This window comes from Polyergus mexicanus, unplaced genomic scaffold (assembly GCF_030449975.1).
Source record: "Polyergus mexicanus isolate NDT 795.1 unplaced genomic scaffold, iyPolMexi1.0 SCAF_7, whole genome shotgun sequence".
NCBI classification, from domain to species: Eukaryota; Metazoa; Arthropoda; class Insecta; order Hymenoptera; family Formicidae; genus Polyergus; species Polyergus mexicanus.
In genome coordinates this window covers 8,931,435-8,954,435 of record NW_027223327.1, presented here as the reverse complement: position 1 = coordinate 8,954,435, position 23,001 = coordinate 8,931,435, and the positions used below count along the sequence as shown (strand labels likewise).

Sequence of the window (23,001 nt, the reverse complement as noted above, 5' to 3'; positions counted from 1 at the left end):
TCATATGTGAACTTGGAATACAGATCCGAAGAAATAATTTTCTTAGTGTTCCTTTAGCGTCGCATGCAAATTCGGCAACTTCGAGAGAGGAAAAAACTTCGCGCCGTATTTCTCACCGCGACTTAAACGTGATGACGACTTTACAGCTGGCAATTATCGCGCAATTAAGAGCGTCGAGGGGCGAAATTCAACGAGGCGCTCTCTTGTACGACACGACGCGCTTGTTCACAAGGTGTAATGCAAACTTGTAAAGCTGCTCCGTTATAAATACGTACACACGAGGAGGGTCGCCAAGTTTTGCCGATTAATCTATTTATGGTTCCGCGTTAAGCCTGGTTGTTAATGGAGGTGCATCCCTGGAGGTGCATCAACGCGCTTTATGCGATCACGATTAAAAGTTGATCCGTGCATTCGTGGTAGAGGGAGAGGGGCATCCTTAAACGATCCTTGCAAAATATAGCGTGCGTGATTTTACGCGAGAATTGGGGGAAGTTTGAGTCAGATGATAAATGTGCCGACTTTATGTATGTATGGGGGTTTATAACGTTCAGACGTTTTAATGGTCTTTCGTCTGGTGCGTATGTATACCGTATGTATAAGCTTAAATATCTCTTACCCCACCTTTCGAAAATTTTCACGTCATTGCTGCGTGGGCAACTATCTGTCAATTTCATGAAAGTTTCGCGATAATTCATCCGACACGCGGGAAACGCGTGCATGCATGGAATGCATTTTTTCTGGCGCATATATACTGACGTTTCTGTAAATTGCTGTAGATTTTCACTGAGATTTATTAGAAAAACTTTGCGAAAACTTCCGCGTCCTATTCGTAAATTCCTAAAAAAAAAAAAAAAAAAAAAAAAAAAAATCTCGGTGCCTCGGCATTTTTGCCAAGCGAATATCAATTTCGAAATCCGCTGACTGAATTCATACATAAAAAGAACATGAATAGAAACGAAGAAACCAAAATATCGTCATGTACGTTATTACTCGAACGGCGCAAAAGGATAATGCATAAGATACGATGGGATTTAATAAATTCCGTTCTTTCGCGATGGGACTTGGCACAAAGTCGACTGCAAACACGTCAGTCGAAAGCATCGACGTTTTATTCGTTGTCGCGAATGTGCGATATCTTTCCGTCTTTACGATAGTATCGAGATAAGATAGTGCTTCTCCGAATTTTCCGACACTTCAAGCGCAGTTGTTTTCTCACTTTTATTCCCCCAGCGTCGATGCTACGGAAACGCGCGTTCAAACGACATCGGGGGAAAACCGTCTGGGATCGGGACGCGGAAAAAGCGCGGTAAAAGGTGCGTCAAAAGAAAAAACTACGGATGTGAAAGAGAGTCACCGGGACGGATCCTTCCAGTAATCCAGATTCGTCTGTGATACCGGTTGAAATATTGAAATGCAAGACACACGTCTGATTCCTATTAACTCGGCCTCCGTGTTTACGGAATTTAAAACCGTAAAGTTGCAACGTGATTGTCTCCCTCGTGACACACGACGATTCTTTTTCTAACTCTCTCATTCGCTATCAGGAAAACGCGTATCACATGTATACATGTTTGTTCGCGATGTCGGTGACTCGGTACTGATTGTTTGGGTCGTCTTCTCTTTGTAACAGAAAATTTATTTTACGTCGACTATTTAAGAAATTAATTATTACAGGATGAAAAATTCTCTCTTTTTCTTTTTATTCCATTAGTTTTATCTAAATGAATAATTTTTATATAAAATCTATTAGAGGGGAGAATATTTCAAGAATAATTAAGACGACAATTTTGACTGGACTCGCTTCTCCGGGATTTTACTACGAAGAAGACATTCCGACGTAAGAAAAGAGAAGTATATATTGCACGAGCGAAGCTTTTTAAGCGCTATCTTTCTCCGTGCATACTCTCGCTGGTATCTCGCTCGTGCATCATTACGGAAATATTCAAGCAAGACGCGCTACGCCCTTCCGCGAGTTCACTACCCATAATACAGAGGGTCCCGCCCTTGTACATACATATATACATGTATACAGCCAAGACGCTGAATAGCTGGGTGTAGGTATTCCGCATATCTTAGACGCGACAACCAAAGCTCTTTCGCGATACTTCCGCATCGTTTTGCGGTAACAAACGACGACTTTTAAATTCCAGTCGCACTGATTACATAATGGAGCATTACGTATCTTGATGCAACTCGCAATTCAAGTGCCAATGACAAGTCTTGCGATGCCCGTCCCGGTAATCGCTTTCTTTACTCGATGATAGATGATTGTAATTATACGATTAGATCATCCATGAAAATTGCTTTGCAAAATGCCATTATATATATTAGATAATATTATTATTGTTATTGATCTAGTAACGGAATTAATGATTTGTTACAAGAAAAGACTACATGAAAAATTACTAAAATATCAGACATAAATTTTCTTGTAATAGTAAGAAAAAAAAAGATACAAAAATATTATATTTACATGAATAACATGTAAATAACTACAAAGTAAGAAATATAAATTACGCGAGACTAAAACTGAGAGAGTGTTTAAATATAAGAAGAAAATTTTGAGAAATTCGTATGAAGAATAAATAAAGAAATTCCATTACTTCAGGGATCCTCGCGAGGGTCGCGCTATACGTGATCATCTCTATGTAATAAGACAATCTCAAATTAATCCGCGCACATACACATACACATCGAGCCCTTCGATCCGTCGCTTGTCCCTTCCGTCGCACGCCGAGAAATTAATCCGCGGCTCTCTCAAACAATGGCCAGGCGTAAATAGCCGGCGGGAAAATGACGACGGCACGGCGTGTGTATTTAACGTTAAATGAGAATGGAAGAAGGGAATTGTCGTCGCCGTGAAAAGGAACCGTGTATCATGCCCGCGTTTGACACTCGTGAGCGGAAATGGCCATAATATTTCGCGGATTGTCAACGGATAAAACTAGATATCGCGCGAGATTCTCTTCCGCATCTATCTAATATTCAAAGACGTGCGTGTAATATTTTAAAGGCCCCCCCTCTTCTATCTTTTTCTAACGTTGTGTATATTTGACGGAGAGTGTCTTTAATAAAATTTTTATTGAATGATGTTTTCTGATCGTGCATTAATTTTTATTTTTACATCTGTAACTACATTATTATAATATCATTATCTCCAAATACGTGTCTCGTAATTTCAAATATTAACGCTACGATCTACATGTAACTGATCCTGAAAAAGATACTCTTTCATAGAGGTGACGTTCGCGACGACGTTGTCATTAGCCGCGAATACACATTTGAGTGCGGGTGTCAGAATATGACGAGCATTCAGCATTGTTATACTAACAATGCCCGCGTGAGACACTGACGGACTTGCTCTGAATACTTCGGCAACCTACTCACCGAACCATTCCGAGACAACTTTCATACGCAAGTACGCGGATATAGATGTACTTACTCCTATCAGCTGTGTTTCTCCGACTGTACGCCGATGTTCCTTTCTGACATTACACGCCGACATCTTGTTAGTATCCAGCTTTCAAAATTCGACGAGCGAAAGTAAATTAGAAACAAAGAGAATATATTTTTTTATAACTAACACAAAAATATTTTAAACCGAAGTAATTTGTCAATCCCGATTCAGTCTCGGCAAAGAAAAATATCTTTTACAAAGTTCTAATTCAATTCCAAAGGAATGGAAAAATTTGCGTGGTTTTTTAATTAAAATCATTCTCGTTTCAGCCCGGAGTAAGATGCGAATCTAAAAAAATAAAACAAAATTAATACTATTTTAATTCAAATTTATAAAATATATATTGTACAAAATAATAGAAGAATTTGCGAGGGGGATTCTTAGAAATTTTGTACCTTATATGATGTAATGTAAGGCATCTGACGAAATAAAAAATATGATTGAAAGAAATATATTCATGGAGAGTGAAAATAGCAAGATACTTGAAAATATTTCAAGCATTATTTGGAGAAAATGGCAAGCGCGAAATAAAATCCATTTATAATGATTAAACACGCAAATTTAATTAATGAATTATTCGTAAATATTAAATCGTCATCATCTTAAAAAGCATTCTCACGTGTTCTTTCACTATTTAGTTCCCAAAACGATACACATTCGAAACATGTATCGCGTCTCGGTCAACGTCACCGATATCAGCCAACGATTCTTCCTGATTTAGGCTTGTCAGTGCGCGGAGTCCGTTTGATTGATCGCGTTTGCCTCGGAACAAACTAATTACAGGCTCCCATGCTCGCGGCAACAGAGATTCTTCGAGATTTGAGCGGGATTTCAAGGAGGACAGAGAGAGCGAGAGGAAGATAGGCCTTCCGATATTTTCCGAGCCGATCCATCAGCTTGGCATTCTTCGCAGCATCCCTCTCGCGCGAAACGTGACCCGAGTGCTCGAGACGCCTTCCAATTCACCGGTATAGCGATACTTTTGCCGGTTCCAAGTATGGCAAACAGATCGTATTGGCACGTCAATTAGTCGGAAACATTGCCGGGAAAAGTTCGCCGAGATCCTCGCCTCAGATTCGACCTTCCTTTTCGCAAACTTTATGATGGTCCGTTTCTTGTTGCAGGAGCGTCGATTAATTAAGAGCATCTTCCGCCTCCCGTTTCGCTTTACGAGAGTAATTCCGCATCACTCCGGAATTGTCCGTCTTCTCCCTCTCTTTTATTGCAGCATCTATGCTGGAGTAACGAGGTAGAACGACTCTGTTTTCGTTACATCGTCGCGACATCGTAATTGATTGCGGATATTATTTCGTATACCATATATATACGCGCGAAAAAACATCGCGATCAATTCATCGATCTTCGCTCGATAATGACACTTTGCGAAGCACTTTCCGGAGCCTACGAGATGGAAGCTCTCGATCCGATTTATATATCGGGACCTCCGTTGAAGAATGAATGGAAAAACGTGTTTTGTCAAACGCTCCCGTCATTTTTCATTAGTATCATCGAAGCCCGGAGGTCTTCTCTCCCGAGAGTCGTATACGTATCTGGTTCTCTCTCGTTCGTCTCGATACGAGATGCAATTCTGATCTCTCTGTCAAAGACTAGCCAATCGATTTTACGCGTGGGAAATTCGCATGCTGTCAAAATCTTTTCTTGTCTTCACATATCTTGCTCTCTTATCACGAAGGGCACTATTTATAACGTATCTCTCTTTATAACTGTACTCTGTATTGTATGTATTTTTTATATCAGATAAAAACACTGCGTTGCAATATAAATATACCTGAGAGAGATCGTACTACTATAAAGTTCTAATTATTACTATAAATAGATGCAGAAAAAGAAGAAATGAAAGCAGGGAAGAATATAAAGAAGACAGGCTCCACTTTAATAACACGCGGTGACGACATAGAACAACGGCAAGAGTTTCGTTTTACATTTCAAAAATATAATCTTAAGAGAATAATTTCTCATGCAAGAATTAAACTTCATTTCGTGTCGCAATGCAATGAATGTAATGGACGGTACCATATCATTCTTCTTTGATAAAAGGAAATAAGAGATATTTTAATATTTTTGAGAAGCAATTGTATTATCTTAAAAACAATACGTCTCTTTTATTGGCGAACCAAAACAGTCATGCACATCATTCATCTTCTTCCTGTCTCGATCGTGAATAATCGACTGCGATTAAACAACTGCGAGACGAGACATTGTTTTCCTCGGAAATCTGAAACGTTTCGATGAACGCGCGTCGCCTGTCAACGAGATCTAAAGCCATGTGTTTCTTTTTCTTGATATCGATCATCCTGCTAGACAGAACCCGTTCGTATTAAACGACTCTCCCGCCGCACTCGAGAACGATTTGATGAGAGGCGAGCTTTCAAACGAAAGTTTGCACGTAATTCCGCCGCAGGAATGTATAAGGTGTATAAAGGGATGACGAAAGGGAAGAAGAGGGAAAGAGGGAGAGAAGAGAGGAGAAGACGGTAGAGAAGAGGATTTTCGGAGGGCGGTTTTGTAAGAGGCCTGCGGCGAGCAGAGATTAAATCGTACTAATCTGTCAGTAAAGTGCTAATCTCTGTCTATCCCTGTCTATCCCTCCTCTCGTTTTCTCTATAGCAGCATCTTGCTCTGTCGCGTAAAAAATGGAAGAGGAAATGGAGATGCATAAACTACATATAGATCGTGCGATTGTTTCCGTCGTGAAGATCGATGAGATAAAGATGCACCACAAGCTCGACAATATTTTCTCGTATCCGAGCGAATGGCGTTTCCGTATGTGTTAAACATTCAATCTCTTTCGTATCACTAGAGATTCTCCTCGTCGAGAAGCTCTCTTCCTCCGCGATTTTGTTTTCCGGAAAATTTCTCCGGCAGTGAAGCTTTCTCTTCCTCGACTTTCGGGAAATTCTCATTGATGTCACCAACAGGATGGGTTTTCCTCTTCTTCGGGATTCCACATTCTCCGAGATTTTTCTCGACTTTCGCCAGCGGAAGATTTTCTCTCCGAGATACTCCAGCTTCCGGAAAAACTCCGAAATTTCTCTCACTTTCGAAGAACCTATTGTACAAAAAGCCTTAAAGTTCAAAGTTTCTTAGATCAATTATCCCGGCGTCTGGTTTCATTGATCCCGGATGGAAAAGTTTGTGAAATTTTTCGATATCCGTTTATGTCTCTTGCATTAAATCACGATTAAAGAAATGAAAACAACGCAAATGTAAACAAGTTTTTACTACCAAGTACAATATTTGCGAGAGACAAGATTCTATCTTTGTTGTATTAAATCTCATTGAAATTGAAAAAGTTTCAGCATTAATAATATATTTTAACATTTATGTTTCTTCTTCTATCTTTCTCAATTAGATGTTGTCTCTTCAAAAAGTTATATAAACACAATGTATTTAAGTAATGATAAAATAATAACCCTTATAAAAATGTATTCTTTTTTACAAAATTCTGTACTGCATATTTCTAATTTTTTCACATTCGCAGCGAAGTTTCTTTCTTTTTAAAACAGAATGAATAGGTAAAAAAAAATTCAGAGTAGACCACTTGTCTCTTTCTGTTGAATTAGATATAGCTTTCCATTTTTCAGAACGAAATGAGCATTATGTGCTTTTCAGAATTGTATGGAGACTTTAACTAGCCAATTTTGCATAACATATTCTCGTTGAATTACACCTAATGTTCATTTTTAAAATATAGTTTTTATTTATTATATCAAAAAGGTGCAATTATTAATATTTATACTTTATATAAGAAATACAAAAGAATCTATTATTTTTCCGGGTGAAATAAATATGTCAAAAATATGTGTACACGTGAAGAGATAGGTAAATAAACAAGAATGTCGGTAGAATTTTCATCGAATAAGCGTAACATTTTTTTTTCTTTTTTTTTTCGTCGCTCGACAAACGGAATTTTTTCGGGTATGACGCAACATTCTTACGGATACTCGCGGAGCGAATTACTTTTGCATCTTTCTACTCTATTATTCCCTTTTGCCGTTACAGCTCTTACACGAAGACGCTAACTTTCCATTAATAACGTAAACGCAAGCACGGCTTGCAACTCGTGTCGCGGGCAAAGTTGTTGCTTTAATACTATTAATAAATTCCGTTGAGGATGCAACGAAGCGCGTGCGCAAGGAGGGAGCAATAAAGACCCTGCATACTTGAAATACACAGTACAATCTGCCGTAAATGAAAAACGGGTTAATCCTGTTGGTTATCCTCTTTCAGTCGCTCCGCGGCATGTCGTCGTGTGCTTATTGTCGGATTTTCGATGTTCTGATAATCGTGAAGGAGTGTCTCTCCCTGTAACTACAGACTTGTAAATTCATTAAACGTTCGTTGATTTAATTTTGCAATCAATATAAAACAGAATATTCTTCCTTAAACCTAATATTTTATACAAGTTTTATCATCATTTTAGGAGATATAAATTTGCGAAAAACAGCTATATATTTTTTCTCAAAAACTATACGTTTTCTTTACACCAATTGATGCCTCTCATTTTTCTTTTTTTTTTGTGTTTAAAAGTATTGAATATTTTACAAGATATTTCATAATTTATGTGAAATTATGTCAAATTAAAGTGCAAAATATAGAATTAACGAATAAGGGAACGGTAATATTTGACGGTTGATTCGAGATTAATTAACTTAAACGTGTTAATAGAGGAAGAAGCGGATCTCTTTCAAAGAGCGACTCTAATGAGCACGGTACTTTGCAATTGCTTCCTGCCGCATCGTGAAAGATACCTGGGATGAGAGTTAATTATCGGCTATTCTTAATTACTCTCGGTAGTTAGTGGAACAACTGACCGAACACAAGATTTGTTAACTATATTATAGTTCGCGAAATATAAAATTTATCGCTGTTTATTATTTTTCGCATGAATTGACACGCGTCTTATACACGTTTGACATTTCACATTATTTCAGGAATGGATAAAAGAAAAATAATTTCTTATATCGCATAAAGAGACGAAATTCTGCGCGACCGTCATCTCTTTTAAACACGCACATGTATTAAAAATATTTTTCGCTCCCATGGGGCATATATCTCGCGCTCTGCAAGAGGGTTAAGTTTACGTCGAGGGGAGATTCAGTATATCTTTCTGAAGACTCTGTCCACTGCGGAAGATGATATTGTACAATACGGCGCGCGAGACAAGCTGACGCGGAAGATAAACGTCAGCTCGCGATTTGTGTTTCTTCATCCCGTGCTGGAGAAATTATTTCGCGGAGGTCGTATTCTCTCTCGTACTTTATTGCGCCCTGCATCCATGATACCCTCCAATCTGACACTTTGGATCTCGGACATTGTGAGAGGAGTAGAGAGAAAAAGAGAGAAAGAGAGAGAGAGAGAGAGAGAGAGAGAGAGAGAGAGAGAAACCAGTGTTCTGCTCGCGTGCAGAATTTGCTCCGACGCGAGATCCGAGCCAAGCAGATTTGATTATGCAAACTCGGTTGCGAAATTTTCGGCTCACGTTTTCTCCAGACGTTTTTCTCGACGCTCGCATCTCGCGGAATCGAAGAAAAATATATTCAACTAACGGACCTTGCGAAAAAGCGCGTGCGATGGAATTCATCGTGAAATATTTTAAAGTTTGCTTGAAAGAGGAATATACAATATATATAAAGCTCGTACATAAGAGCACGAAAACACAGGAGGTTTCTTTTTACGAGTCCGGCTATTCCCGGTAATTTTAATGAATGTACAAATTGCATTTCGTTAGAGACGATGCTATAAACAGTTTTAAACAAGTCTTTTCTATCGCGATTGAACCGAGCTTATTGCGTCGAAAAATTCGAGAGCACGTATATGAGAGAATTGTTTAATCGTTTGATAAAATGTGATTGCTCTCTCTCTCTCTCTCTCTCTCTCTTTTTCTCCTTCTCTCTCTCTCTATCGCAATCTGATTGAAGCAGCGTTATTCGCTGTAATTGAAAACAAAGCACGTCGCGCTTTTCGAGAATACGTTATTGAGTCCTATATAACACACTGATGTGTATTTCTTTATTATCGTTACCTATACCGTATTCCTCTATTTCGCATGATAAATCTTTTCCATTTGAGCCGTTCGGTAGTTTATCCCTTGGGGCTAACTTACACCATTTATCTTTTTCAGTCGTGCTTAATTTACCGTTACTGACTGAATCTCGGAAAGATTATCTCGCCTGTCGGCGATCGCCGCGATTTTCAGCTTATCCATTTCTATTCGTCGCGAAGAAAACCGTCCGTCAGTTAAATCTTTCGAGCGTCATATTTCATTTACTACAGCATTCTTGTGCAATTCTCGAATATACGTTTGTAACGTCAGTCGACGGTGCGAACGAAAATTGTATATACGAATTTGCGATAATAATCATTTAAATAATTTTGTTTTGTTAAACAACAATTAACGTAATTTAATGAAATAGAAACACAGATATGAAAGTGAAATAAATAGAATAAGTAGAAATTCATCAAAGTAATGTTTAAATATTTCACTGCCCATATAACGAGAAAGAAATAATTATTTCAATTGCTTACGCGCAAAGAGTCTCTAATGAGAAATAAATGTCTGAAGTATTTATCTCTAATTCGTGTAAGATCAATCACACAAATATTTAAAATTTTAAAATATTATTTTGTCTCAATTTTATGATACAACGCGTGAATTGGCTAGTTTTAATTTTTATTTTCGCACATCTTTCAACGCGCCCAAGATTTTTCGCGTCTCCTATGGGAGTGTAACCGTGCCAACGACTCTTATTTCGAAATCACGTTACCCTGCCGCGAACCGATGGCGCAGTAGAACAGTAAGTTTCAACACCGGCATATACAGTACGGAGTCTGGTGCGCCGATTCACTACTAACTTATCTAGGTCGGTTTGCCCAACCCAGTCGAGGCCTCGACCCACCCCCATCCACCTTGGCTTCGTCAAACTCTGTCCCTGGAACCGGCTGGGATCCACCCATCCCGATGTGGCACCAACGATTAGTTATCTTAACGATGCTTTTATTTGGACAGATATCGGCTCGGCGAAATTACAATCTTCGAAAAATCATGTTCGATTTGATTCAATCTTTTTGTCCCGTTGATCACTTTGGCCAAATGAATGATATCGATGAAGATTAATATTGACGTACCGTTTTGGCTAAATAATTTCGATACAATATCACAGGAACAGGTATTACTTGTGTGTATATGTGTGGGTGTATGTGTGGGTATGTATTTCGGTATGATGGGAAAAAATAATATAAGAGAATTATAGAAAGAGATAATTTTTCTCGAAGAGAAGAAATGAAACTACGAGTGCAAATATTGCTTTACAAAATATATGTTTGCGTTATGAATATTTTATAGCTAGTCTGTAAGGTACGCGATTATCTGTCATTTCGATCGAACGAGTTTCGCCTACAATTTCTATACGCGCGCGAAACGTCATCCTTCCGGTGCCGCGATTTGACGTAACATTCCATGCATACGGGATAAGTTAGGAATTCGGAACGAATTAAACGTACTGAAGACCTTTCACCGCAATTGAAATGAGAAGCGCAATTTCTCCTCGGTTATTACGAGTTTTTAAGGAGATTATTTGCATGCAACGTATGTACGTACGTAAATCACTTTCCGTTCCGTTTACGATCCATAGTCGGGTGAAATCGGTAAAAAGGAATCGAGCAGCAAAAACAAATTCGATAATACGAGAGCGTTGATAAATATAATGGCTGGAACACGCACGCGAAAATACGGACGCCGGTCACGAAATAATATGATAACTCTATTTCATCATTCTCTCTTTCTCTGTTAAGGAGGAAAACCGAATGAATCAGTTAAAAAGTTAATAAATCCAATACATTTCGAAGTTCATAAATGTTGTGCAACGCACACTTTTAGCCTCTTCAAAATATAAAATTAATAAGTAATTTATATGTTAAAATAAAGAGAGATTCGCTCTGTAGAATATAATTAGAATATAATCTCAAAATCGTAAATATTATCTTATATTGAACTTTTTTCTAATGGCTGTATCACGAAAATTGTATTGTATAATGACAGTAGAGAAAAATTCATGAAAAATAAAAATTTTAATTTTATAAAGCAAATCTTTATTTCAACTCATAAATTAATGATTAATTTTATATTTCAAAAGGCTTAAAGTGCTTTGTGCGCGCGCAATGTCAAAAATTTATGAGTCTCGAAATGTATTAGATTCATTAACTTTCAACGTAGCTTATACCATCCAGTCCCTCCTTAAACAGTATTTCATGGAATTCCATGCGAGAGAAGACGACAGAATGTGTCCACGCGTGCATCGTCGCATTGCACGCGCACGCGAGTGCATCCCGATACTCGGCAGCGTGGGGGTCGCATAGCACCTCTGCATAGTGGTCATTGCGGTATTACAGTGTTATGCGAGTGTTACGAACGCGGAAAACGTGTATAGGATAATCGTTTTGCGCTCGGGATGATTTGTATCGCGGGTAAAATCCTCTCCGCCACAATGACGTTATGTAATTAATAGCAGTATATATCGTGGTAGCTTATTTTGTATTTTGAAACTATATATATTTCCCTAAGAGCACAAATGCACACATGGAAAATACCTCCCTTTCCCCTTTGCAAGAAAATTACAAAATAATAAAATAATATTTAAATGATAGTAGAATAATAGTAGAATATTTAAATAATAACGCATAAAGGGAGAAGAAAAAACGCAATGCGAAAGAATCATCTAATTATTATAATTATCGATGTGATAAGATAAGAAAATGAAAATTGGTTCTAGATCAAATGTAGGCGAACATCGAGTAAGTGGATCATTCTCGGCTGTAATCGGACAAAGTGAATAATTCCCGAGTCTAGTCAGCCGGCGCGCACTTTAATAGTTATATATTTAAGGACATTAATAACGGTTGAAAAGATAGAGCAAGTATTATGCTTGAAATAACAGTGTGGTTCGCGACTTGAAGATTTCCCGAAAGGATGGTCCACTGGCGCTTTCCACTGTTTTCTCGCACCGCCATCCAAGAACCTTGTTGCTTTATGGATGGGCGCACTCATCTTCCTAACGTCTCGTGAGCTTATGGCCTCGGACCCAGCTAATCTTATATCGCATGAATGCAAACTGACGAGTGCATTGCTTTCAACATTTACAGATTAAACTGTTCTTCGTATCATTAACTCGATAGATTTATAATGATAAGAGACATGCCTTAAAAGTTTTTGAAAATATCCGAAGAAAATATTCGAAACTTATACTTTTCAAGATTTCAAAATAAATTTATTTATTAATAATAAAATTAATTTAATTTAATAAATTTCGACATTATGACATTCTGCGTGTATGTGTGTGCGCAAAGGTATTTTTTTTTTTAACCCACAAATGAAATTGAATTTGCGACGATCTCGGAATGAGAAGCTATCTTTTTCTCCCTCTCGAGATATTTTTATATATTTTCTACACAAAAAGTTTTCTCCAAATTCTCAAAACTTCACGTTTTATTCGAAATCCCCGGAGTTATCCAAAGGTAATAATTTTTCATCGCAATGTAACTTTCTTCCAACTCAATTTGAACTATATTTGCCGCTCATTCTGACTTCCCAAAGTTCGAAAATTCGTTCGTATACCAGTTATAAACAGAGCAGAATAATTTTACATATGCGTTTTTTTGCGTGAAAATAATTTCTAAATGCTTATAACAATTTTCGATTGTGATCAGAGTTAACGGTGATTATTTTATGATTTAACGTGTTCCAAATCTAACTTGTTTCGTATGCATAAAGCGTTACGTGCAGCCTTGCTGCATTTAAATATATCTCGAGGTAATAGCGCGCATCGCAATTGGTTATTAATAATAGCGATTATTCAAATATGTACGATGACAGTTCGAAAAAAAATGACAAGACGCGAAAGTGCACTTCGTGTATTATCATCTCGGGAAGGCGAGTTTGCGAGATCTGCGTTCGCGTGTGGCTTCAGAAATGGATTCCGGAGATTTAGATTAGTCACGGACCTCTGCCTCGGTCACCCTCGTTGCAACCCGTCGCGTTCTTTAACGGCGTGGCGAGGCTTCGAGGGTTTCTCGAGACAAGTGCTTAGCCAGCTAATTACCTATCCCTCTTTCCTTCTTCTCGAAGCTCGGGTGTGCAGGAGAGGGCAAAGGATAACATATTTCGAAAGTCGCCGGAGTACCTATCCCGGCGAGAAATTCTCGGAGGAAAAATTTGACGCGAAGAACGACTCTTGACACGGTTGGGTCAAGTTAGGCATCGCGCGTCATGTGAAAGCCTCGGGACCAAGGACGCTAGATCGATTCCGAACACGAGAGACGACAGACGCCTCGGCACTTCCGCTACGACCTTCGAGATCACTATCGATGACATCACTGTCGCGATTGTTGATTTACGGTTTTGGAAGAGAAAGGGAGAAACTTTGACGAATTATATGCTGATATCAAAATATATAATTTAAATATGTACCATATGTGTGAAGATCGATATTAAAATATTTTTAAAAGAAGAAAAGGAAAGAGAGAGAGAGAGAGAGAGAGAAAGAGAAAAGAAGAAGCTTTAAGGACCTATTACTCTCTATTTTAAAGGGGAAAAAAAAAATCAATTTTTTTTATATTTTCTGAAAGTATGATATCTCTGAAAAATATGTCTCTAAAAATTTATTAAAAAATTCCTAAAAATTATCAATTTTTCATATTATTAAAGTAGATTGGGGCCTTAATATGATGTAAAAAGCGTAGTTATGTAATAATTCTTATAAATCCGCATAGTTACCAGTAGTAGATTTTTTTCTCTCATTTCAAATATTATTTTTTGCCCATTTCTCATAATTACTTATGCGACCCTGTTTTTTATATCTCGCAAAACTCTTAACGGGAATTTTACTCATTTCTATAAAGCTTTATAATCCCCCTATAAATCAGCATAATTAAGATGTAACCCATAAACGATATAAATTCACAGGATTCTCTTGGTAAATTTCCGACAGCCACACCTTAACTCGCTCGCGACTCTATCGATGGAAATGTATCTGCCGGCGACGCGAATATAACTTGCGAGCATCTCCCCGTTTCTACCGCTATCGAAGCGCTGGAACGGTTGCCCGATTGGACCAACTACCCGTGAAATGACGTAAAGCAACAGCTGTTTTAGCTACGCTCGCCTATCATTTACGTCCCGGAATTCTCTGCAACGGCTTCGAGATCGTTCGTTGCCACTCTCGCCGCATCCGTAAATCACGGACCACGTGGTCCACGCGGTCGACTCGACTTTACGTTACGCCTCGTTTCCGTCGAAAATTCGAAGACTTATGTCACGTATCTTTGAGACCCCTATTAAATATATTTCCTTTCTCGAGTACGTGTATAATTTACAGGCAGATGTGTTGATTATACTTTTTTTGTAGAGCGGTGTGTTTTAATAACAGAAAGCCAGACCTCTCTTTTTAAATTTATTTCGAAAAATTGATTTCGAAAAGTTTATTAAATATTCTATTACTCGCGATTCAATTGTCAATCGTAGGTCGACGTGGTTGTTGCATGTATGAATCTATCGATATTGTTCGATTTGATGATTGTCATAGTCAGAATGCTGATTAATATCGGAAATTGGATGTCGCAAATCTCCTCATATAGCCGATCGATACGGACGGAAGAGGGAATTCCGTTGTGTCGAAATCCAAGCAGGATGCCTAAAGCGTCACACCACGCCGACATAGACGATCTAAGACGGGCTTTTACTCCCGGTAGGGAAATTCCAAGAGTTGGGAGTACTTGGATGCCTCGCTTCGGAATCTGTCGGTTTCGAAATTCTTTGGACTTACGATAAGATAGCGGGCCGCGGACGACTAGCTCGGGGAATACTTGTAACGAAGAAACAACAGAGCGGTTTCGTCTTCATTAAAGCATTGCTGCTTATTTCTCAACGAAAATTCTCGCGCAACTGTCTCGTTCGCGTCACTCCAATAGATTTTAAATATCTTTATAAATTAATATTTTATATACATTTATTTATCTTTATATATTTATTTAAATAGCATCCAATAGTCTTGAAACACTTTGTATAAAATCATGTTGATGAGAATTGTCTGTAAATTTAATGAACGTTTCCCGTTGGCTTTCTTTCTCTTTTCCTTTTCTCCTTCATTTTTTCAAGAAGGAAGATCAGCCTCTTTATATTACAACCTGCGCAAATATTTCTGCTTGAGATGTCCCCGCGGAAACTTTCCTGCGAAATTACTTTCATTCTTGGCGAACAGAGTAATAATCCGCCTTCATTCCGCGCGTTGATAAATCCACGAGACTTTCGTAGACGGAGAAGATCTAACTTTTATCTCAAATGTATTTTACATGATAACATCGCTCTCAAACGCAAGTTAAACCCTCCACAAAGCTGATTGCGACGGCATCGAGATCGGCATTTCCGCTTCGATATCTTACGACGCTCAAGTAATGACGTTATCCGCTACGAGAGCCTCGATCCTACGTGATCCGCGAACTTCCTTTCCCGTACAGAATTCGTCCTTACGTAACTTTTACTGCCGCGGGATATGTCGCATTCCTCTTTGAATCTGACGTTTGAATGATGTGATCTATGAAGATATATCGCGATTTTATTATACCGTAAGAATGTGATACGGAAAATAATTTTGCATCATGGGATGTGTCCAAGTTTTTATCAAAAGCTCCGTATGATAAGTCAACTGTAGAATTCCCTCTTCTTCTCAAAAATGAACAAATTATACTTTCTCAATATTTTTATAATATAAATTTTAGTGTATTTAACTCTTAAATAAAAAATATAAATATAATATAAATTTTATGTTAATAAAATTAAATGATATTAATATAAAATTATATATATATAAATTTGTGATATTTTACTCTTAAATTAAGAAAAGAATATCATTGACATGAACTTAAATATAACAAATTACATAAAAAAAGTAACACATTAATTTATATATTATATGTGTTTAAAAAGATTTTTTTATGATAATTTCGCGAAGAAGACTGTTAACTTCCAATCGCATTCGCGATATAATCATGATCAATTATTTGCCTGCCTCATATCGAAGAGAAAATAGTAGTTAACTCATCTGCCGGTAACGAACAAAAACCTTGCGGAAGCGTAAGGACTTCGTCAGGACTTTGCTCTCGTCTGTTCGAGTTCTTCCTCGATGGTCGCTCGAGCTCACTCGGGGCGACAAAGTTTAAATTGTTTTCAAAACAGCGGCTGTGCAAATTCCATTGTCGACAATTGCCAGGACGAATATTTGACGTCCGCTACATTTACATAAAGTTATGCCATAATTTTAATCACTATCATCTCAATCAATATAATAGCTACATACAATTTTAATATATAATGAAATTTTTCAATTGTACAATATATTGAAAGATGTCAAAGTTTTGTTTTATTCTTCGTATATTTAAAGTCCCAATTCTATGTTCGAAAAATATTTTTTATTTCTGCTCAGAAAATTATGGCAAAATATTGAGTAGCAAAAATAAATTCACGAAAATCTCACTGCGCGTACATTCCAAAGTCGAAATATATTGATATCCCGGATTCTATTATATCTGATCGAAGACAAATATTTGCTAACGGATAATATAATAGAATTGAAAAATCGATAATTTACCTTATCACATCTCATTACACTGATTAACAAATTTTCAGTTCATATAATATATTTGAATTTGTTGCTTGGCTTATCTCTCAGCTTTTACTTACTATATTTAATTAACTTTTAGTTAATTATAGCATAAGAGAGCCATAAACCTCTAAATGCCGTTGTATAGGGGCAATCAATTTTCTGAATTGTCTGCGAAATCGCGCAGGGGACGATCATTCCAATTTTCAGGGTATCGAACGGGGCGGTTTCGGCGAACCAGCCGGATCCGATCACGGCCACGTATACCCACACGAAATAATAATGACAACGGCGAAATAAATACATTTCGGCACGTCTGGCCGCGCTATCATCAATACGATATCGCGGTATCGTATCCGGCAAAAATGCGGTTTCCATCGCGCCAGGTATACATATACATACACATCGTAGAAAAAATAAGCGACGAGATAAATCATTCGCGCGCGCGCGCGCGCAAGTACAATAGATATAGAGCACACCCGTCCGTCTCTTTCGCGGGGAAATTTACTACCCGATATTTTTCTTCCTCCGCGTGTAGAATTTATATGTCACGTCTTCGCCATATCAAGCCGTAGAAATGAGAGGTCTCGAGTCCTCGGCCGCGAAACAGATTTGACGGTATTTTATTCTCGCGCTGAAAAGGATTCGTGGCATTTTTCGCGAAAGGAAAATATCGCGTTAATTTCATTTCTCATTCAATTGATTCGTATATCGACTAATCTAAACCTGTGAAATTTGAACGTGTATCGTGCACACGAAATTATTATTCCAGCTATTGTATAATATGTCGAATTGAATCTGATCGATTATATTAATTATTTTAATCGCTAAATAATATCTCCCTCTCAAGCTATCTCTCTATATCTATCGATGTAATAAAATGATCTTCGAAAGATTAAAGGGAGAGGCGGATGGTGTGTAGTCGGGTTAAGGATTTGGTAGATTGGCGTATCGAATTCCGCAGCGGGCGAATTTTGCAGAAAATTGGAAAAGTTACCTCTTTATTGAGTCGGTTCCGGCGCAGGGTGCTCTCTTTCTCCCTTTCCCTCTCTCTCTCTCTCTCTCTCTCTCTCTCTCTCTCTCTCTCTTTCCCTCTTTCCAGATCAGGATGCGGCAAAAATATTTTATTGGAAATAGGAAAACACTATGCCAGGGCAAAAAGGATTCCGAAAAACGAGACGATTCGTTCTCTCGCGGTTTCGGATATAATGGCACCGCCGCGCGCGGATTGATCTCGTTTTATTTCTTGTTGCCGGACAACTTTTGCGGTATAGCTTATGCGACTACGTCCGGTCGGGAGGCCACGGATTGTAACGCTTTATATCGTTACGTCGCGACGCAGTGGACCGATAAAGAAATAACCTTGTAAAGGGGAGAGGAGGGAAAGAGTGTAATCCCCCTTTTTTACGTCTACGATGTTCCTGTTTACAGCTTGGGAGACGGTTGATATAAAATCCTGGCATTTTCATACTTGGTTTTACGATATACCGTATAAAAATAAGATTTATGTAAAAATTATCTCATTCCCTTCCTCGATTAACTGACATTCCGCCGTTTATTTTACAACCTCAATTTATATAAAAAATAAAAATTATACTGAACATACGGCGCACAAATGAATACGTACAAACAATCTTGATAACTTGTCGAGAAGCTTGATTCAATACGGTGGCGAGTGACGTTACGAAACATCAGGCTCGATAAACTCGCAAGTTTGTAAAGTTCTAACGAGGTTCCACGGTGGTTCACCTCTCAAGGAGACCGGAGGAGTCTTCTTCTCTTCCTCAGACCGCGTTAGAAAACTATTGAAGTTCGGAAGAAGAACTCACCGTGCATTTGTGGCGAATACTTAAAACGCTTTATTACCCTTATCAATTGGACCTCCTCCTTTTGCTTTTCTTCCTTTTTAAAAGAAGCTCATTGAAAGTTTGACCCGTTGCATTTGTGAGAAGATAATTAAGCCAGGTTTATCTAATTTCATCGAATATAAATATCGTTGAGTGAAAAAATATTTATTCTTGTTATCTGTCTTAAATAATAATAAAATAAATTTTTTTTTATATTATATTATATATTATAATATAATTAAAATAGAATTTTTGTGATAAGATAGTGTAACAAAATTTTTATGTTATACATTAAAACCTAATCTTATAAAAAAATATATAGTGTATGTAGACTTGAAATAAAATTTATATATCGTACATTAAATATTTCGAAACTATTTAATGAAAAATCGATTAAATAAATTTAAAATTTAGGAACGTATGGTTCTCTCGTGCCATGATGGTGGACGGGCAAGTGAATTAAATCGGACGATAGAGCTCGAATGAATCTTCCCTTTCATGTATAGCGTCTCATCTGGAATCGGCACTTAGCGTGCTCGCGCGCACCCTGTCCTCGTAAATCTTCGATTTTACGAGTATGCATTATATTCGCCGGCGAAAAAGTCCGATCGGTCCTGGCGCGACAAAGCGCAGTAAAACTACTCGCTCCCGTCATGAAAACCCCCGACCAAGTTCGCGATACGTGCCACGGAGCCATTACTCGCGCGAGCGGAATAAAGCGGCGTCCGAGTTTTCGCGTTTACGAGACGCGATTAAACGCGCTTTATAGATTCTATCGATTCCCCGAATTTTGGCGATTCGCGCGGAATTAATCGGATCGCGAGTCGAGAGATCAGCTGCGAATTGACGATGTTTGGTCGTCCGTCGTCAATTATTTTCGCCGACGCAGCGAATAGATAGATAAAAAAGAAAAAGAGAAAATGGGGAAAACGAATTTTTAAAATCTCACTCTAAATCTCTATATAAGGTGTGCTTGCAATAGTGGCAACTTCACGCAATGGCACGCTTCTCACACGAAGCATGTTGACGATTCGGAATGTTAATTGAATTAATTTATCTTGTTGCAGGTGCCGTGCACGGTATTAGATGTTACAGATGCGGACAGTACAACGAGGGGGTCGGCAGCATTACACCGTGCCTTAATTACACCGCACAAATGCTGATGGAATGCTCATCCGCGGAGGAATGGTGCATCGTAAGTATCATATATTTTTTTTTTCCCCCGTTTAAACTTTTAAATAACTAAACGATACACGAGACGCCTCGATTATCAGAAAGCAAATATTATTATGGGAATAAGTAATAAAAAATATACACCTTATATTGGAAAATTTTTCTCGAGGACACTCGCGCGAGCGTAACCGGAAACGGAAGGTTCGTCCCCCGAGTCTCGTAAAAAGATAAATATTTCTTTCACGCCGATGCGGCGCCAAGGATATCGCTTGACATTCTTCCAAAGTCGGCTATAACGAACGACGTTATTTACCTCTCGGCGGACTCTCGCCAATGTCGGATTTATGAGACGAGTCTGCGCAAATTGGCTCTGGGAAGTTCCCTGCAGCGTCCGTTCGCCTTCGACGATGCTTTTTCTCGGCTGAACGCGCAGAGATTTTCTCGCATCGAAGGGATTACGCAAATTTGGAGAAATAACTCGCGGGAGCGTCCGAAATAGAACTGTAAATATTCAAGCAGCAATAATACCGGTTGGATAAATTTGAGACTTTCAATCAAAGATACTTGATAAAAGTCCGAGTCGAAATTTTTCTCCTGCTTTTCACCCCAATGTTTGATCTAACATCTACTTTGATATTTTAAGCAATCAAATCATCTTATTTTGTAATTTATTTAATCTACGATTTTTTGCCGAAAAAGCTCTTCTTTAAACTTCTAACAATAATTTTAAACGTGATTTCAATAATCTAAACGTAATTTTAGGATTCGAGATGAAATGCATTTTGCATAAATGACCCGTGTCTCAATTTCACGGCTCTGTACACATTGCATATCGCAAATGTGTTTCCGTTTATGCTTCTCTTATTACGATGAAATAATTTATCACCAAGTCTGCGAAAACGTATCTATTCTTTGTGAAATGCATGAATGATCAAATTCATTCCTGACATCTCCTAACATCATAAAATGGATAGTAAGTATTAAATTAATTAATTAATTCTATTATGTTACAGATAAACCAATGTCAGCTTAAGAAAGTTTATTCATTTAAATAAAATCATAATTTCTTTTAATATATTTTATTCAAATAAATATATACGTCAAGAAATAAATTCAGAATTTGTAAGTAAAAATAATATTGTATAAACTGGAAAACGATGATAATAAATATCACTTCCTGTGGCTTTTGAATAAGAGAATAAATGCAAAAAACGTTTGGCATGCAAATGAAATCCCTGCGCATAATAAAATCTCCCTGAATTTGCACGGTTTCGGATAAGAAAGTACAGTAGGGTGAAGTAGTAAAGGTCGATGATGGTCCGCCCACGGCATGACAATGGCAAACAATTGGAAACTTGAAGGTCTTGCCGAGGCGAAACCTCGCGGAAGCTCCCTAGCGTCTACGAATCTCGAAGTTTACAACCGTAACGTCTTAATAAGACGGTCTGATCAGCATAACGATAGAGAGATCCCCCTTCCGGATCTCTTTATCGCTCTATTGAATTAAATGAGTTCGATGAAATCGGCTTCCTCTCCCCTTGCTCTCTCTTTGCGGCTTCTATCCTTGTTATCTATTGCCTCCCGATTCATCTCTTTCCCTTTCCCTTTCCCCGCGTCGTTGTTCGATTATGGTCGGCGAACAATGGTGAACGTTGATCCCGCAGCATCCGGTCGATTATTTTCCGGCGTATCGAATTCGGGAGTTTCGTAGAGATGGGGGCAAGGACGGTAGAGAAGGGGAGGGGGGGGGGGGGGAAGAAGCGATAGTCTGTAATTAAATGCTGTTCGTGCACGCGATAACGGCTTCCAAGTCTCCTCGATCGAGGTAACCGGCAATTCTCTACCAACGGGGCGGAGCCGGTTTCGATGCCTTCCGGGCCTCGAGGTGCATTCACTGCAAGTACTGCATTATCACGCACGCGTCCTCGCTCCCTCTCCCTCTTCCCATCCCCCTTATACTGCACCGGGTCTTGCATTCCGATTTGGCCTTCAAATTAGTGCCAATTGCATATATCACGACGTATTAATTAACATTTAGCACAGGGTTATCGGCTGTGACAGGCCACCGATCGTACGCGTTTCTCACGGGAACATCCTGTCTCTCTCTCTCTCTCTCTCTCTCTCTCTCTCTCTCTCTCTCTCTCTCTCTCTTTATCTTTTCGGCTACCGCAGATCAGTATCAGCAGGCGAATTGGTACAATAACTATAAACCTAAATGTTTTTTGAATTTTATCCAATTGCTTGATTTGTAAAAAACCGATCGCTATCGTCAAGCGTCCCATTAATGCACAATAAACACTAGATAATCTTGATTAAAGGATAAAAGATGAAAAACGAGATTTTTGTAAAATAAAATTTGATTCACGCAACAGAAATTCTTTTGAAAAAAATAATTCTGTCGACACTGATACTGAAACGCAAATTTTATTTATTCAAGAGAGATTCAGCTAAAATTACAGACTTTCCGAATATATGTATAACATATTCATTAGGTTAAATGTCAATAACTAAAGTTATTTTCAATGGGATCGATTAAAAATTTTCATTAATATTCAGCGCTTTCTTAATCTCTAGCCTAACTTTAAAAATTATCTTAGAGAAAAGTCGGGATTTGAAAAAAATTCTATTCGCGCATTCATGACGAAGAAACTATCGTTAATTATTAACTCCGATTATTTCTCCCCGATTTACTGAGAGGCGCTACCCTTTACTCGTGACGAAAAAACTAATTAATTATTAACTCCGATTAATTCTCCCCGGTTTACTGAGACACGCCATCCTTTACTGTAAAAATAATCTTCTTTTAAATAACGAAGTCCGCGTTTGCGGCTGTCATTATTAACGCCGTTTA

The 23,001-nt window shown here is 38.2% G+C and overlaps 1 protein-coding gene across 1 annotated transcript in view; it reads left to right on the top strand.

Moving 5' to 3' along the window:
• Positions 1–23,001, top strand: part of LOC138934973 (uncharacterized) — a 66,677-nt gene that overhangs the window by 16,172 nt on the left and 27,504 nt on the right. Inside the window, exon 2 of the mRNA XM_070299163.1 lies at positions 20,045–20,172. Within this exon, the coding sequence (XP_070155264.1) occupies positions 20,045–20,172 (128 nt within the window). The remainder of the gene's footprint in view (positions 1–20,044; positions 20,173–23,001) is intronic.